This window comes from Heterocephalus glaber, unplaced genomic scaffold, assembly GCF_053883595.1.
Source record: "Heterocephalus glaber isolate CG9 unplaced genomic scaffold, H.glaber_assembly_v1.0 deba00001456, whole genome shotgun sequence".
Classification (NCBI taxonomy): domain Eukaryota; kingdom Metazoa; phylum Chordata; class Mammalia; order Rodentia; family Bathyergidae; genus Heterocephalus; species Heterocephalus glaber.
Genome location: NW_028258304.1, coordinates 1,514,484 through 1,533,216, shown reverse-complemented (window position 1 = coordinate 1,533,216; position 18,733 = coordinate 1,514,484). Strand labels below are relative to the sequence as shown.

The 18,733-nt window shown below is 42.8% G+C and overlaps 1 protein-coding gene across 23 annotated transcripts in view; it reads left to right on the top strand.

Annotated features, from left to right (window-relative positions):
- Positions 1-18,733, top strand: part of Dysf (dysferlin) — a 228,036-nt gene that overhangs the window by 22,499 nt on the left and 186,804 nt on the right. For all 23 annotated transcript variants that reach the window (XM_004849888.3, XM_004849885.4, XM_087215922.1 and 20 more), the window contains exons 2-3: positions 2,913-2,968; positions 3,863-3,954. In XM_004849888.3, the coding sequence (XP_004849945.1) occupies positions 2,913-2,968; positions 3,863-3,954 (148 nt within the window). The remainder of the gene's footprint in view (positions 1-2,912; positions 2,969-3,862; positions 3,955-18,733) is intronic.

The following is an 18,733-nucleotide window of genomic DNA, read 5'->3' as shown; positions in this document are numbered from 1 at the left end:
GCAAGTTCAATAACTTCACCCCCAAGTATTTTCTTGAAAATGAAAAAGTGGCCTGTTACTTCAAGGAAAATAGCTAATATTTATAACTTGTTTCTTTTGAGGACAAAATTGGAATTTTAGAAAACTTATCTCTTCCAGCTTCCCAGATTATAGATTTTTTGATGAGATTGGTAGTGATATTAATAAATGTGATTTTTCGTAATGTCTAATGAAATGTTTCAACATTTGAAAAATCTGTGTAACTCGTTGAATAAAAACTTTCCAAATGACCAACACACTGCAAATGTTACAGAAATACAAATGGGTAAAAGATCCATTGAAAATACAAGATAGAATAAGTAATTCTAATATAACAGAGTACAAAATGCTCATTGACCTAGATTTCACATTGTAACTTACCTTTAAGAAGTTTAAGAATTATGACTTATTGAGATGTTTTTTTTCTTTTTCATACCGGGGATCAAACTCGGGTCCTTGCGCTTGAGCAGCAGGCGGCAAAACCACTGAGCTAAATCCCCGGCCCGACTTATTGAGTTTTAGTGTGGTTTTGAAGGATATTCACAATTACCTGAAAGTTCATTAAAACATGCACATCTTTCTAATGACATATCTGGCTGGACTTTATTTGTGGATAGCAACCAAGATGAGATATGTCAATAGATTGAATGTAGAAGTAGATACAATAATCCAGCCAAGCATTAAAAAGACTTGCAAAATGGAAAGCAGTATCACTTTTTTTCTTTTCCTTTTGTTTTGGAAGATAGAGTTATTTTTTGTAGAAATATATCATTTATGTTAATATGTATAGGGCTTCTTGTCATTATTTTAAATCAATTACTAAATTAATATTTAAAATGCCTCAGTTTTAATGTCTAATGTGGTACAATTTGATAGACACAAGTGACCTAAATAAAAGCTCCATAAGGGCACACTAATTGTGAAGAGTGATATCCTGGGACCAAAGAGTTGGAGAAATACTCTCTCAGGAATCACAGAAAAGGAGCAATCCATAGTGATCTATATCATTCCAGAGATCACTGTCTTTCCTACACCATGATTTTCAACCAGGAGGAAGTGGGGTGGGGGCTCACCCTCTCCCACTGAGGGAGGTTTATCAGAATTTCTAGAGGAATGCAAGTAAGCAGAACAACTGCTTTCAAAATAGTTGCCTTAGAATCTACCAAGTCCTCCCCCTTCTCATCTCCTCCAAATCCTTCCAGATCCCTTCCCATATCCTTGACCTCTCTCTTCTTCCTGCTCAGAACCAGGTGGGTAGGGGGTGATCTCGCAGGAGGCTGCACTCATCAGGCTGAATAAGCACCAACAATGCTCTGCTTTGAAGGAGCTGGTGTTCCTGGAGAAGTTTCCAGAGATGTCAGGACTTTCCCATGCAGGCAGTACTCTCTGAAAGTGGAGCAGTCCAGGTGGAGAGCAAAGACTTTTCACTGAGCCTCTCACAAGTAATGTTCTGTGTCTGAATGAACACTTTCCATTGTCTGTTGAGCATCCACGCGTCTGTTCCTGATGCTTACTGTAAAAGCCAACATGTTTAGCCCATTCTGTGTCCCTCTTAAAACAAAGTGCTGCAGAGCAAAGCTTTATTAGGTGCTTTATCTCCTTCTCTGGGACTCTCAGTAGCTCTTTTTCTCTGTGGGTTCATATGTCTCTGTGGAAAGATGGGTCCGCATCTTAGTGGACTTAGTGGGACTCTCCGCACTCTGATCCTACCAATCCAGTAAGTGACACCTTAAGTAGGGAGACAGAAGCTCTGTCCAAACTTTTTCTCTTCCCTTTCCCCTTGCCTTTCCCCTTTCCCTTCCCCTCCCCTCCCCTCCCCTTCCCTTCCCTTCCTTTCCCTTCCTTTTGGATTACTCAGAAATGCACTTTCTGGGTCCAGTATTGGACCAAAGGCTGCAACCCAGGCCCATCCTCCCCAGCCCCAGATCTTTCATGAGAAGGAGCTCCCCCCTCAGCGTTACAGACCCAGGCACTAGGAGATCTCCCTATGCATCTTTCTTACCACATTTTCTTCATGGCACACCTGCCCCACAGCACTGGGCACTGATATTCTACCCTTTTGCACAGATCTGACATCTGGGACCCTGTGGGTCAGGTCTCAGCCATTACAGCCTAAGTTCTTCTTCTTTACCCAAAGCCGTTCTCCATTCCCTCAGGCAGGTAGAGCTGCCTCAGAGCAGCTTGCTTCACAGAAACCCCTTCAAGGCCTTGGAGCAGAGAGTAATTTTATTTTCATGGAGGTACAATTCACATACCATAAAATTCACCATTTAAACTACTTAGAAGTGAATAATTTAGATGAGTTTTAGTTTGCAATTTTGCACAACTATTATCACAATCTAATTCCACAACATTTTCAACACCCTGAAATGAAATCCCATATTCATTAATTGATCACTCCCCATTTCCATTGTCTTTTACTCCTCCCTTGGAAATCACGAATCTGCTTTCTGTCTTCATGGATTCACCTATTCTAGACATTTTCTATAAGTGGAATCATACAGTATGTGAAGGTGGATATTTTCAAAAAGAAAAATTTAATAATTTCTAAGGAAGATTATTCATTTTTAGAATGAGAACATTTATTTACAATTTTAAAAGTTTATTTAAAAAGTCAGAAATGACAACAAAAACTCATTAAGAAGAGTCAGCCTGGGTGTTTTCTTGAAAAAACATCCTTCTGATGAGGCTGCTGGTGGAAGTCCCAGAGTTGAGAAAGAGAAGTCATGTGGTTGGCATTGGACTTTTCTTGGTGGGCTTCTCAGGGAGTCTCCTGGTTTCGTAGGAATTCCTTTGGTGGCTGAGCCAAAGTGTCAGTCTCGGCAGCCAAACCTAACTGGGTGGAGGGTACAGGGTGGATGCATCTCTCCACTCTCCCTTTTGTGTCTCTGTAGGGGTGAAGAAGAGAACCAAAGTCATCAAGAACAGTGTGAACCCCGTGTGGAATGAGGTATGCAAGTTTTTCCCTGTCCCTTTCTCTTTCTTTGCTGGCTCTGTCACTGCTGACAAGTTGATGGAGGAGGTGGCTTTTTCAGTGATATCTTCAAGGAGAGGAGGGCTGGTGGCCCACAGTGCCAACTAAAACCTCCTGGTCCTAACGACTTGGGAGGGGGGCTGTAAATGGAGATATTGCCCTGTGGCATGGATATGGTATGGAGAGCAGTAAGATGTCTTTTTTCTTTGTTCCCCCTCCCCGCCATTTGGAGGATGTTGAGGGGCTCCCTTGCCTACCTCACCCCTCTCACACAGACTGTTCTCTCTGCCAAAAGCTCACTTCCCCCCTCCCCATTAACTAGGTCCTCCAGTGGCTCCCACTGGCCTCTGACTCCTCACTCAGCTCTCTGCATATATGGCTCTCATGTGGTCCTCTGGGAGCCCTGGTTACTTTATGGGGACAGATCAGGATGCACAGAGGAGCCTTTACTCTGAGGAGCATTTTGGGACCTCTGATGGGCCCTACCCGATAGGACAGTAACTCACACTGCCCATCAGGGGCCTGGTTTCAGGATGAAGACATTGATCTTGGTCCTTGAGGACCCTACAGGTCACCTGGCATTTTTCCATCTGTAATTTTGACTTAGCTTCCTAGGGAAAGAGTTGGAATTGGCTTGGGAGAGGGGGCCACGAGAGTGTAATCTCACTGCTGTTGCTTTCAATGTTCACTGACAGCTCCAAAGTCTAGAACTCTGGTATTCATTCATTCACCCACCCAGCCCATCCACTCACTCACTCACTCTCGAGAGTCACTCACTTCTTCTCAGTGCCCTGTGGCACAAGGGCAAACCAGACACAGTCTCTTCTCCTGGGGCCACAGGTTAAGATGACATTTTTTCTTTTCTTCCAGGGCTTTGAGTGGGACCTCAAGGGCATCCCTCTGGACCAGGGATCTGAGCTTCATGTGGTGGTCAAAGACCATGAGACGATGGGAAGGAACAGGTGAGGGGTGGATGGTTCTGGGCTTGAAGAAACAGGTAGGCTGTGGTGGATGCAGAATCTGGCCCTAGAGAGCTGGCCTTTTGAGGGTTGCCCCTCCTGAGCCAAGAGGCACAGTTCTGCGTAGATGCTGGGGAGAGACTGTGCCTCAGGAACTCAGTGCAGGTACAGCTGAGAGCTACCCAGGCTCCAGGGCTAGAATCAGATACCTCTGAGTTTGGACAGGCAGCTTGTGCCCCAGGGAGAAGAAGGCACTTGATCTCTTGCTCCAGCCCTGAGGCTCCTGGGGCGGGGCTCCCTGTGGGAACCTGCCCAGTCCAGGCTGATGAGGGCAGCAGCATACTCCAGGAACCAGGCAGGCAGGCAAAGCTGCAGCTAGCCCAGCGCCATTGAAGAAGGCCATGTGAAAGAAGTGGGAATCAAGGTGAGACTTATGATTTTGAAGTCAGGATAGTAATAATGGGTAACACAGCCTGGTAACTCTCTTGTTGGGGTTTCTGCTATTTCATGTACACAGTGGGGAGGGTTTTCAGGTGAGAAGGGGGACTAGCTGGAGCCAAGTCATGGTGGCACAAGCAGGCCCCTTCTAGGTAGGTGATGGATGGCTTCTCTGGCTATTGAGGCCCTGAACCATGTGTGCTGGTGACAGGGATGGGCAAGACCAACCCAGCTTGTAGGCTGACTAGTGGTATTGTTGTGTGTGTGAGTAGACTGGGAGATGTGCCTGGTGAACCTGCATAGTGACAAACTCTGTCAGGGTAAGGTGTTCCGTGGTTCCTGATAGGTAGGACAGTGGTCTGCTGTGTTAGGTACAAGCAGGGGTGGGTTTATGTGTCCAGTGCTGTTTACAGACATGTAGGTCCAACAATCAGGTGTGGGCTTGCTGTTTGGGACCCTGCTCATAAGGGAGCTTTTGTTTGGGAACTGGAGCAGCTGATATCTGAGGCTCAGAGGCCTGGCTTGTTTACCCTGAGGGTGGAGGGGAAGAAGGAGGAGCGTTCAAGAACCTGGGCAGGGTCTCAGGCTCCAAAACACCTGGAAAATTTGAAATCTTACATGCTTGGAAGAAAAATTCAACTGCTACCATCTTTCTGTGGCTATGTGGACAGAGGGTGCAGAGTATGGTGTTTCTAGGGATGATGAAGATGTTTTCACTGGACCCTCTGAAGGAGGGGCTGCAAGGTTTGGGTCCCAGGCCTGCTGCTTGGGCCTCCTCTGCCTGGGGCCTCTTGGGCCTATCTCATTCATCTGTGGAGCCCAGCAGCACCCCCTGCACAGGGTTTGGGGGTTGGAATCAGTTCAAGCTGAGCTACCTTCCCATGCAGATGCATTGTGGAAGGCCAGACAGTGTCTTTTAGCCAGAATGGTGGACCAGCAGATCAGGGAGGGAGCAACTCTGGACACTTGGGAGTCCTGGAAGGTTTCCTGGAGGAGGCCAGTCACTCTGACTGATGGTGGGCAAGGGTAGGCTCTGCAGAGCTACAAGTGGAAGGGTGCTGGGCTCAGGTCTTGCTGGGGGACTCAGTCTCATGAGCAGCGGGGCCAGACTGGGAGGGGGTACTCAATGTCAGGTTGCTATTAACAGCAAAACCCACAGCTGATGCTTACAGAAAGCGGAGCCCAGTGCCTGTTCCTGTGCTGAGCCTCATATACAAGATCTTTTTGCATGGGTTGGGTGCTCCTGTACAATTGTCATCATTACAGATGGGGAAACTGAGGCTCTGGAGATTGCAGAATTCTCTCAAAGGCTTGTGATGGTGGAACAATGATTGAAGGGCCGGTCTTTGTGACATACTCATGGTCCCTGAGACCCTGCTCCTCTCAAGAGACTCTGGGAAACCCCGAACAGTTGCTGGGTTCTTCTTGAGAGTTCGATTCCCCTGCTGTTGCTGGAGTTGAGAGAGTTGAGTGAGGGAGAGGTGGACAATCTGGTTACTTCAGGGCACATGGAGGAAATTCATGTTTCACTTTCTTTATCATACTCAGCATTTTTACAGGCCTCGTGGAGAGTTTCTGAGAACACAAAGGCAGCAGAAAAGAAGGGGCTATATACATATTTTGATTTTGACCCTGACTACTGCCTGTACTAGAGTAGCCTGGGGCCACACACAGGCTGTTCTGGCTGTGTGGGTCATATGTCACATGGAGGAGGATGGGTGCACGGAGCCTTGGGACCCTCTCATTGGGTGTCCTTTAGCTCCTGGCGGCAGCCAGCTTCCTGAAAACCAGTTCCCCACATGATCAGGTCACTGCAGGCCGGTTTGCTAGAAATCAGTTTCTCAACTGTCAATTTGCAGAATGGTTAATTTACTAAGCAATTTACCAGAACCTCTTTTCCTATAACTACTTGGATGTTTTTGATTTTTCCAAACATTTATCTAAATTTTGCATTTTTAGCTATTAAGATTGTAACTAAACTAAGTTGAATGCAAACTTACATTCATAAATATGCAAAGAAAATCAGAGGCTGCCAAAACTACACTGCCCTGAGAGGAAATGATGGGAACACATGGGCTCTTCCACCTTGACAGCAGTTTGCTTGAATGCTGGGTGGCTAGAGTGACCTATCTGGAGCAGAGGGAAGCACAGGGCCCTGCAAGGGGATTCTGTGAATGCCCCCAAGATTAGACCAGATAATAGGTTCACTCTTCTCAAAAGTGGAAAGGAATCAAAGCAAGCCTAAAAGCAGAAAATTGTAAGATTGTGAAAATAATAACTACACCAGGAAGTAACAAGAGCAGTCATTTGACAGTTTAGATTTTTTTTTTGGTACCAGGGATCGAACTCAGGACCTTGCGCTTGCCCGGCAGGCGTGGCGCCACTTAGCTAAATCCCCATCCTGACAGTTTGGATTTTGAAAGAAAGAGAAGTTGAATGAATTCAGCTCAATGAACATTTTGCTGCTGTCACCAACTCAGTCCCCTATGTGGTTTCAGTGAGGTTGCAGTGGGTCTTCCTGCAGCCACCGCCTTCATTTCTGGGGTTTCTGGGCCTGTCTTCTGTGAGCTCACTGAGTGTACTCCTTGGGCCCTTTCCAGAGCCGGGGGCACAAGTTCTTCCACCCTATCTCCTTCTGTCCAACCTCTGCTCCCTCTTCCAGATCTCCATCTTCTGCTTTTTCCATCTGCATCTAGAATTTCCCTCATCTCCCTCATTTTTTTTGTTTGGTACTGGGGATCGAACTCAGGACCTTGCACTTGTGAGGCAGTTGCGGTGCCACTGAGCTAAATCCCTGGCCCAAGGCCTCCCTCATTTTGTGTAGTGTCTCTCTGTACCTCTGTCCACAAGTCTTTTGCTTTGCTCCTTTTCTTTCTTGACTCCATCCTCTTTTAGTTCATTCTTTCCTTTGTCTCTTCTCCCTCCACTGTCCCTGTCCTCTCCTCTCCCTTTGGCTTCTGGTTTATTTGTCACTCTGTGTTTTTCCTAATTACCACTGGAAGCTTTTGGATGTTTTCATTAGACCAGACTGGTGTGCTGGCCCTCAGTGGGACCTCAGGAAGCCATCCATCCATCCATCCATCCATTCATCCATCCATCCATCCGTGTCTCCAGTTTGGGACCTCTATCTGGGAACTGCCTTGGGGATACTCAGCACCCCACCTACCCACCCACATACCCATGAGTGGGGACCCCTAAGCCCGAGGGGCCCCAGAGCCAATTTCAGAGGATGGATTAGTTTTGTATGGACAAAATTAAGTTTCAAATGCCTGTAAAAGAAAGCTTTGGTTCGAGACATGGAAGACGCTCAGGCCAACCCAGCTACAGAACCTGGAATCCTGTCCTAGGCTTCACTGGACATCTTCCTTTTTACTATAGGCTGCTCAGAAGGGAGGTGGAGGGGAGGGAGGTGACCCTGGTCGCTGCCCAGGTCTTTGGCCCCAGGATGTTCAGCCCAGACGTGCTGGTTTCGCTGTTTTGGGGTGAGTGGCCAGCTTCATCTGCTCCCCAGGTTGAGTGTTTCCACTATGCAGCTGGGCTGAGAGCTCCTGATCTGGACTCCAGACTAGGCTGCCCCATAGAACTTTCTGAGATGATAGAAATCCGGTGTCTGAGTGGGCGAGAGTGATTGAGGAGCCCAATCTTAGTTTTTATTTAATTTCAGTGACTTAAATTTAAATAACTCCCTGCAGTTACTGGCTACTGTATTGGACAGGGCATCTCTAGCTTTTAAGAACAGCGTTCTGATTCTGGCTGCCTCTTAAAATGATGTGGGAGTTTAAAAAAAAATAACAGTGTCTAAGCTCCACACCAGATGAATTAAACAAGAAATCCTTGCAGGTATCAGTGCTTGCAGGTATCAGTGCTTTTGGAGACTGTTCAGAGTGTGGAAGGTGCACTCCAGGTGGAGAACTCAGTATTCTTATAGCAATTCAGCCTTGGGCAAGGGAACTACTCTCAGTTTTTCCATGGATTCACTAAGGATTAAATATAAACGGTCACTCTTGTACTTGTTTAGATATGTAACTATCAGTGAAATAATCACCACGAAGTGATAAAAATAAATAAAACAATAAGTACTAAATCAAATAAACTGACTAAAATAAATAATACTAAATTATTTAATAAAGTAAAAATATTATGAATTTTAAAAATAAACTGAAACTGCATATAGTAAAATTGTTTAAGAAATGAAAAACAAAAAGTACTACTTGATAAAACTTAATGTGGGAAAAAAACCCCAAAACCAAAAGTACTAAACCGAAATCAGTGTTGAGGTTTTGTTTTGTTTTGTTTTGTTTTGTGGTACTGGGAGTGGCTTGAACCCAGGTTTTGACACTGGGCTACATTTCCCAGGCCTTTTTATTTTTTATTTTGAGCCAGGGTCTTGCCAAGTTGCTAAGTTGCCCAGGCAGGACTCTAACCTGTGGTCGCCTTGCCTCAGCCTTCTGAGTGCTGGGATTATACAGGCATGCATAATGCCATTGCATCCAAGGTGTAACAGGAAATTTAAACAGAAAATAATTGTTCCCTGTGAAAATAACTTTGATAAAATGAAGACAGTAAAAAAAAAAGAGAAGAAGAAGAAGAAGAAGAAGAAGAAGAAGAAGAAGAAGAAGAAGAAGAAGAAGAGGAAACAGTTTACTTGCACTATATAGAAAATGTACCAACGCATCAAACTAGTGTAATCTGATTTTTCTGGAAAATCTCTTCCCAGTGGAAACTAATTAATTTAGTTGTATTTTTTATTTGAATGTTTGGTAAATGTAAATGTAGAAGTCAGGCACTGTGATGCATACTTGTTGGAAGCTGAGGCAGGAGGATTGCAAGTTCAAGCCCAACTTGGGCAACTTAGTGACTTAATGAGAACTTGTCTCAAGATAACAAATTTTAAAAAGGACTGGGGTACTTAGTGCTTAGTGTGAAGGCCCTCGGTTCAATCTCCAGGGCTGCCAAAACTAAAAACAAATAAACAACAACAATATAAACATAGAAGAATAGAATCTCCGTGCGATCAAGCATCCATTTGGTCAGACAACAGGGTTAAAATGATGCTCACTTTGACTTCAGTAATTCCCTAACCCCAGGCCAACCAGGATAGGGGAAACAGATTCAACACAGAAACATACAGAGCACTAAGGTAAATGAGAATGTTCCAAAAATGAACACACTTATATATATATTTTTTTCCTTAAATTCTTTTATTGGTATATTTTAGGTATATAATATGTTTACATTTATCATTGGGTGCTTGTACCTGTACATGATGTATCTTGGCTCTTGTTTTTTTCCCCATTGCCTGTGCCCCCTTCACCCCTCCACCCTTCCCTACTTACATAGATTTCATTTCCATTTTTTCTTTTCTCATAATTTTTCCTTTCCCTTCTGTCTACTTTTTTTTATAATCACCAATTTAGCAGTGTATCCTAGTGTTTGAAAGCCTTGTCTTCTAGGAAAGGTAAACAGGTTTTTTGTGCTCTCCCTCCATTATATCCCCAAACTGCCATTATTTTCTGTATGTTAATCTAAGGAGTCATTCAGGCCCTTTACATGCAGAGAAAAGGACAGATTTATACTCTTCCAAAGAGCTTGCAATTGTAGAATAACTATCACCTTCAGGGCCCTCATATATTATTTTCCTCTTTGTTCAGTTTCAAGCTACCTTTTATTTAGCTACAGTCCATATTTGCTGACTCACGTTTAATTTCACTCATCCCAGAGTCAGAGTATTTTCTCAAGGTCCAGTGATGCTGGTCCTAGCCACTTAACTCCTGAATTGGTGGGTCAACATCCTCACTCCCCATCTCCATTTTCTGAGATCTTTGCCATTTTATAGCTCCTCTTAACTTCCCTAGTTTTCATTTGGCTTCCCATAATTTCAAAGAAACCTAAAAATTGTGTTTACTGTACTAAAGAATGATCAGAATGGTCTTATCTTCTCCCTGAGCACTAACATTTTAAAACAGGACATCAAGAAACAGTGTGGTTGGCAGCAAATGACATGGCCCTCAATGAACTGTTTCCTACTATTTATTCATTTGTGTAATTTCTTTCCCTTTGAATGTAGGATGGGCTTGGTTACTTGCTTCTAGTGAGTAGATTGGAAAATGTGATGCGATGTCAGTCCTTTAATTATATTAGAAACCATTACAGATTCTATCTATTTAGAGACTCTTTCTTCTGTCTTTTTGACTTGAATGCTTTGGTGAAGCAGATTGCTACCATAATTTGGACAGTGGAACATGACAAGGGACTGAAGACCACCTCTGACCAAGATTTAGTGAGGAACTGAGACTATCCACTTAACAGCCTGCAAGAAACTGAATTCTCCCAATAACCGTATGAACTTGGATGTAAATCCTTCCCTGACTGAACCTTCAGATGAATCCCCAGACCTTGAAGTGGCACCTGATTTCAGCCTGATTAGAGACAGGAAGGAAGCAGCGGATCCAGACAGGTCACACCCAGATATCTGACTCACAGGAATTGTGAGATGATAAATGTACATTGTTTTTAAGTCACTACATATTGAAGTAATTTGTTATATGGTACAAAGACAGGTTGTTAGTACCTAATCCAAAGCAATGACTTCTAAATGGTGAATATTCTGGCATCTAGAAACAAGAAAGGCAATTCGTTGCAGCAGAGTCTGTCCCTGGCTCTCCCCACAGAGACTGCTGTCTCCTCTACTCAAACATAGGTCATCTTTATTGCTGTCAGCCAAGAACCTTACAATCCTTACTAATCAACTCTTTATGATTTGCCTTGTTCAGTCTACAGTTACTATTAGTATGTGAACCTGGCATAGGCCTATGGCTGTGGTTATTAATCATTCCTTCCTTTATCATTTGACCCAGACATGTCATTGACCTGCACCAGGTTCATACTCTCATAATTCTCGAACTTGTCACAATTATTTCAGCTGCTTCTCTTCAGTTGTCAGTTATAACCTCCAGCTTGGCCTTATTAGGAAAATATTACAGGAATATATTCTCTAGGCTCCTTATGTAAATCACAGAGCATCATGGTACACTGAAGACTGATGCTATGGAACCAATTTAATACAAACTATGCATTAGTAGTCATTAGAAAATGATTCTCAAATCAGGTATATTCTTGAACCTATATTATCCTGGTTTTGTTGTTTTTCCTGTTCTCAGGCCTTATCACTGAGGCCGTTGAAATTTATTTTTTAAAATTAATTTTATAAGTACAATTGAAATATACATAATGATCCCATTCATCAAAGGGAATTTGTGCCTGTATGTGATATATCTTGATTCCTCTTTTTTTTTTTGCACTTTATTAAATTCTTTTATTGGCACATTGTAGGTATACAACACAATTACATTTCTCATTGGGAATTGTACCTTTACATTATGCATCTTGGTTCTTATTTTTTCCCCATTCCTAGCCCTCCCTTCACCCCCTCCACCCTTCCCTATTTACGAAGACTTTATTTCCATTTTTTCCATTTCTCATCGTTTTTCCTTTCCCTTCTTTCCTTTCCCCTGCCCCTCCCACTACCCCTACCCCTTTGGACCTTTTCTTCCTATTTTGCGTTATTGATTATTCATTCTAATCATTGGTACATTTTAGGTATACAATATAATGACGTTCATCATTGAAAATTTGCACCTTTACATAGTCTCTCTTGGTTCTTATTTTTCACCCTTGCCCAGCCCTCCCTTCAACTCCTCCATTCCTCCCTATTTACAAAGATTTTGTTCCTATTTTTCCATTTTCTCATGTTAATCCCATTCCCTTCTATCCTTTCCCCTAGCCCTCCCACTTCCTTCCCCTTTGCCCCTTTTCTTCCTATTTCACATGACCTATTATACATTTAGTCCTTATTTACACTTTCAGTTTCTCACACCAGAGAAACTATTCAGTATTTACACATGTGTGTCCTATTTATTTCACTTAAGAGTATTCCCTCAATGTGCATCCACTTAGCTATAAATGTCTCTAATTTCTCATTTTTTATGGCTGAGTAGTACTCCATTTTATAAAAAAACCACATTTTCTTTATCCAGTCTCCAGTTGATGGGCATTTGGGCTGTTTCCAAGTTTTAGCTGTCACAAACTGTGCTGCTATGAACATGGGTACACATATATCACTGTGGTATGATTCTTTTAATTCTTTGGGGAAGATCTCCAGCAGTGGAATAGTGGGGTCAAATGGGATTTCCAGTCCTAGTTCTTTGAGGTATCTCCATGCTGATTTCCACAGTGGTTGCAGCAGTCTACACTCCCACCAGCAGTGGAGCAGGGTTCCTCTTTCCCCACAGCCCCGCCAGCATTTGTTATTGGTGGATTTCATGATAGCAGCCATTCTTTCTGGAGTGAGGTGGAATCTCAGGGTTCTTTTCATTTGCATCTCTCGAATGACCAGAGATGTTGAACATTTTTTCATGTATTTATTTGGTATTTCTACTTCTTTGTCTGAGAAATGTCTGTTCATTTCAGATGCCCATTTTCGGATTGGGTCTTTAAATTTGGGAGGTCTGATCTTTTTAAGTTGTTTATAGTTTCGAGATAGTAGACCTTTGTCTGAGGAAGAGCAGGTGAAGATTTTTTCCCACATTGTGGGTTGTCTCTTCACACTGCTGGTGGTTTCTTTTGCTGTGCAGAAGCCTCTTAATAAGAAGAGATCCCACTTGTTGATTGTTTGTGCTAGTTCACGGGCAACTGAGGTTTTGTTCATAAAATCTTTTCCTACACTGATGTCTTCAAGGGTTCTACCTAACCTCTGTTCCAACTGGTTCAGAGTTTCTATTTTAATATTAAGTTCTTTAATCCATTTTGATGTTAGTTTAGTGCATGGTGAGAGATATAGGTCTAGTTTTAATCTTTGGCAAGTTGAAACCCAATTTTTCCAGCACCATTTATTAAAGAGGCTATCTTTCCTCCAGTGAGGGTGTTTGGCTCCTTTATCAAAGATGAGATGGCTGAGTGTGTCTGGCATTGTTTCTGCATCTTCTAATCTGTTCCACTGGTCCTCAGGTCTGTTTCTTTGCCAGTACCATGCTGTTTTTATCACAGTAGCTTTGTAATATAGTTGTAGGTTGGGGATTGTGATACCCCCTGCCATGTCTCTGTTACCTAGAATTGCTTTTGCTATTCTGGGTCTCTTCTTGTTCCAAATGGATTTTTGGATTGTTTTCTCAAGGTCCATGAAGTATGCTGCTGGGATCTCAATTGGAATTGCATTAAATCTATATAGCAGTTTTGGAAGTATGGCCATTTTCACTATATTAATCCTGCCTACCCAGGAGCAGGGGATGTCTGTCCATTTTCTGATATCATCTTCAATCTCTCTTTTCAGAGTGTCATAGTTTTCAGAGAAGAGGTCTTTGATTTCTTTCGTTAGGTTGATTCCTGGGTATTTTAGTTTTTTGGATGTTATTGTGAAAGGAATTATTTGCCCTATTCCTCTCTCAGTGAGTCTGTCATTGGTGTAGAGGAAAGCTATTGATTTTTGTGTGTTGACCTTGTAACCAGCTACTTGACTGAATTTGGTTATTAAGTCTAGAAGACTTTTGGTGGAGTTCTTGGGGTCTTCTATATAGAGTATCATGTCATCTGCAAATAATGACAATTTGACTTCTTCATTTCCTATCTTTATTCCTTTTATTTCTTTCTCTTGTCTAATTGCCATGGCTAATGTTTCCAGAACTATACTGAACAAGAGTGGTGATAGTGGACATCCTTGTCTTGTTCCTGATTTTAGTGTGAAGGATTTCAGTTTTTGACCATTTAGTATGATATTGGCTGTTGGTTTTTCATAGATGGCTTCTATCAGTTTGAGGTAGAGACCATCTATTCCAATTTTTTGTAGGGTTTTAATCATACATGCATGTTGGATTTTGTCAAATGCTTTTTCTGCATCTATGGAGATAATCATATGGTTTTTGTCCTTGGCTCTATTGATATAGTGTATTACATTGATAGATTTGCATATATTGAACCATCCCTGCATCCCTGGGATGAATCCCACTTGATCAGGGTGTATGATCTTCTTGATGATCTTCTGCATTCTGTTTGCCAGGATCTTATTAAGGATTTTTGCACCTATGTTCATTAGTGAGATTGGCCTATGGTTCTCCTTTTTGGTTGGGTCTTTCTCTGCTTTGGGGATCAAGGTGATGCTTGCCTCCAGGAATGAATTTGGGAGTATTGCTTCCCTTTCAATTTCATTGAAGAGTTTAAACAGTAGTGGCAGCAGTTCCTCTCTAAATGTCTTGTAGAATTCATCAGTGAAGCCATCAGGGCCCCGGCTTTTCTTAGTTGATAAGTTTTTAATTACATTTTCAATGTCATTGGTTGATATTGGGTTGTTCAGAATTTTTAGGTCTTCTTTGTTCAACTTTGGTAATTCATATGTATCTAGGAATCTGTCCATTTCTTCTGTGTTGTCCATCTTATTGGCGTATAGGTTCTTGAAGTAGGTATTGAAGATCCTCTGAATTTCTGCTGGGTCTGTTGTCATTTCACCCTTTTCATTCCTAATTGCATGGATTTGGGCCTTTTCTTTCCTCTTTCTGACAAGGTTCTCTAGGAGTTTGTCAATTTTGTTGATTCTTTCGAAGAACCAACTCTTGGCTTCATTGATTTTTTGTATCATTCTCTTAGTCTCCATTGCATTGATTTCTCCTCTGATCTTTACAATTTCCTCCCTTGTATGAGCTCTGGGGTTGTCCTGTTCTTCTTTTTCTAGAAGCTCGAGGTTCAGCATCAGGTTGTTTAATTGGGCTTGTTCTGTTTTCCTAATATGTGTATTCACTGCTATGAATTTCCCTCGTAAGACTGCTTTCATTGTGTCCCATAGATTCCGATATGTTGTATTGTCATTGTCATTTAATTGAAGGAACTGTCTGATTTCTTCTTTAATTTCCTCTGTGACCCATTGGTTATTCAGAAGTGTGTTGTTCAATTTCCATGTGTTTATAAAATTTTTTGAGTTTCTTTTGCTATGAATCTCCAATTTCATCACACTATGGTCTGATAATATACAAGGGATAACTTCATTTCCTTTGCACTTACTTAAACATGTTCTATGAGTGCGTATGTGGTCTATTTTTGAGAATAACCCATGTGCAGCTGAGAAGAATGTACATTCTGATTTTGTGGGGTGGAACACTCTGTAAACATCTATGAAGTTCATTTGTTCAAGAGTTCGATTGAGTTCTAGTATTTCATTACTTATTTTTTTTCTAGTTGATCTATCTGTGGCAGTGGGATGTTGAGGTCCCCCACTACAATTGTATTAGTGCATATATGACTTTTCATGTCCGTTAGTATTTGTTTTATATAGTTGGGTGCATTAGTGTTTGGTGCATAGATATTTATGATTGTCATCTCTTCCTCTTGGATTCTTCCCTTTACAAGGATGTAGTGTCCTTCTTCGTCTCTCTTAATCAGTGTTGGTTTGAAATCTACTTGATCTGCCAAGAGGATAGCTACTCCTGCTTTTTTTCGGGTTCCTGTCTCATGGAGTACTGCTTTCCACCCTTTAACATTCAGTCCTTTTGAATTAAGTGTGTTTCTTGTATGCAGCATATTGTTGGATTTTGCTTCTTGACCCATTCTGCCAGTCTATTTCTTTTGATTGGTGAAGTGAGACCATTAACATTGATGGTTATAACTGAAACGTATTGACTTGTCATTGCCATGACTTTTTCTTTTTGTTGGGTTCTCTCCCTTTACATTTAATTTCTTGTCATGCCAGATGGGTTCATTCTGCTTTGCTTCCTGGGGTTGTGATCCTCAATGTCTGTTCCTAGGCTATTGTGTAAAATTCTTTGGAGTGCTGGTTTGGTATTCACGAAGTTCCTAAGGTGCTCTTTGTCATGAAAGTATCTTATTTCTCCATCCATTTTGAAAGATAGTTTTGCAGGTACATCAATCTGGGTTGGAGGCTGTTTTCTTTTAGGGCTTGGAATATGTCACTCCAAGCTCTTCTTGCCTTGATGGTTTGTGTTGAGAAGTCTGCTGTGATTCTGATGGGCTTTCCTTTGTATGTGATTTGTTTCTTTTCTCTGACTGCTTGGAGAACTTTGTTCTTCTGTTGTGTTTCTGGAATCTTAACAATTATATGCCTATGTGTAGATTATTTTTTGATCAAGGCTGTTTGGAGTCTTATATGCCTCACTTATCTGTATGTCCAGCTCTTTTCCCCTGCTTGGGAAGTTTTCTGCCTTTATTTCTGTGAAGAGATTTTTTTATGTCATCTGCACTCTCTTCTGTTTCTTCATTGAGCCCAATCAGTCTTATGTTATTCTTCTTTGCATCATCTGGCAACTCCTGGATCGATTTCTCATGTTCCCTTATAATTTTGAAGCAATTTTTCTTTTCCTGGTCACTAATTGCAATCTTATCTTCTATATCTGAAATTCTGTCCTCACATTGGCTCATTCTGCTCGGTAGACTTTCAATGGAGTTTTTCATCTCCTGGAAATCTCTTTGGATCTGTTTTATGGATTCCATTTGTTGGGATTCCATCATATTTCTGAGCTCCTCTTTAGATTTATTAATCATGTCTTGCACTAGGGGCACAATTTCTCCTGTTATCTGAGAAATTATTTCTGATTTCATTTTTTCCAGATTCCCTTTTGTTGCCAGTTCAGTGGGTCCAGGTGGTTTAGTATCAGAGTGTTCCATCTCATTTCCCTTTGTGGTTGCTGTAGGTGATTTGGAAGTCTGGTTTTGAGACTTATTTATGTGTTTTCTCATTTTGACTGGGAGGGGGGACTGTTGGCACCTCCTCTGAGCTGAGTGAGGTGGGACAGGGGCTGGGAGCAGCGGTAGGGATGGTGGCTCAAAAGCCCTTTCCTGTAGGCTGGGAGCAGTGGGAGGGATGGTGGCCGGGAAGCCCCTTCCTCTGGTCCAGGAGCAGTGGGATGGAGGCTCAGAAGCCCCTACCTCTGGGCTGGGAGCAGCGGGAGGGATGGTGGCCTGGAAGCCCCCTCCTCTGGACCAGGAGCAGTGGGACGGTGGCTCAGAAGCCCCTACCTCTGGCCCAGGATCAGCGGGACCTAGTACCATGGTCTGGTGGTCTGGTGTCCTCTGTGTCTTTGTAGTGTGGAACCAGGTGGTTGCCTGTCTGCAGTGGGCTGGCTCGGTGTGCTCCACGCGACTTGGGACCTCCCACACTTATATTTTTAATTACCTAACTAAGTACCTTGTATTTTATCTGGTAATTCTATCCACCCACCAATGTGACTGACCCCTTTGCAGCAAAGAAGGCATCCTGATCTCTCACCAAGAGTCAGAGGCACGTGATTGCCTTGAAAGAAGCTTTCCTTGAGGTATTCCAGCACCATTTTCCATTCAAAAATATGATCAGCATTTTCACTCACTGTTTTTTAGTGACCTGGTAGGTCTGTAAAATGGGTCACTGGGGGTCCTTTTTACCTGCACAGAGACACTCCTTCCTTCCCCTTCCTCATGGCCTGTCAGTCATGGCTCCTGCATCGGGCTGGGGCCCAGGAGGCAGCTCAGGAACCTCACCAAACACAGATGCTCCTTCAGCTCCTTCCTCTTTCAGCTGTTCCTCCTCCCACACCTGCATTGGGCTGGATGGCTTGGTCTTGTGGGGTGAAAGGACTTTAAGAAGAGGTAGGATCTAGTTCTAACATCTGTGTGGCCCTTGGAAGGTCATCTAAGATCCTTGAGCCTCTGTCTCTTCTATTCTTACAGAGTTTTAACTCGAGTGCAAGAGCACAGTTAAGGCACCTGCAAAAAAAATGGGGTGCTCTGTGTATGTTGGTTCTGCTTGGCATATCTCTTTTACTTGACCCTCTTTCTGCCCTTCTGCTGCTCAGTTGCTTCACATCCTGATGATCCAGTCCTCTCTCCTCAAAGGCTGCTCTCAGCCAGCTACAGTTTGTAAAAGGACTAAGTCATACTAATTCATAGCTGGCAGCCATGGATTAATGTTCTGCTTTTGAGAACTTGGGGCATACTGCTTTACAGCCCAGGTTCTGCTTAGACACAAAACAGAAGTGCTCAGGGCTAGCACTGGGCACCACAATAGGCTGTGAAGGGCACCCCAAGATGCCAGAGACAACTCTCTCTGGGATTAGACCTTAGCATCCCCAGTTGGGAGGTGAGGGTGACTTAGTGCCTCCTATTACAATGAGCTTAATGTGTTGAAGCAATGTGGGGATTTCTAGGAAGGAGCTGAACATGTGTCTCAGTGGCCTAAGATTGCACAGGAGACGACAGAGGTGCCTTGGGGAGGGTCTTAGCTAGTTGGTGCTTGTCACTCATATCTGGAGTATGCTGATGTGATTGACAGGTTCTGTCCTCAGAGAACCAGGTAGACTAGATGCCCCAGGCT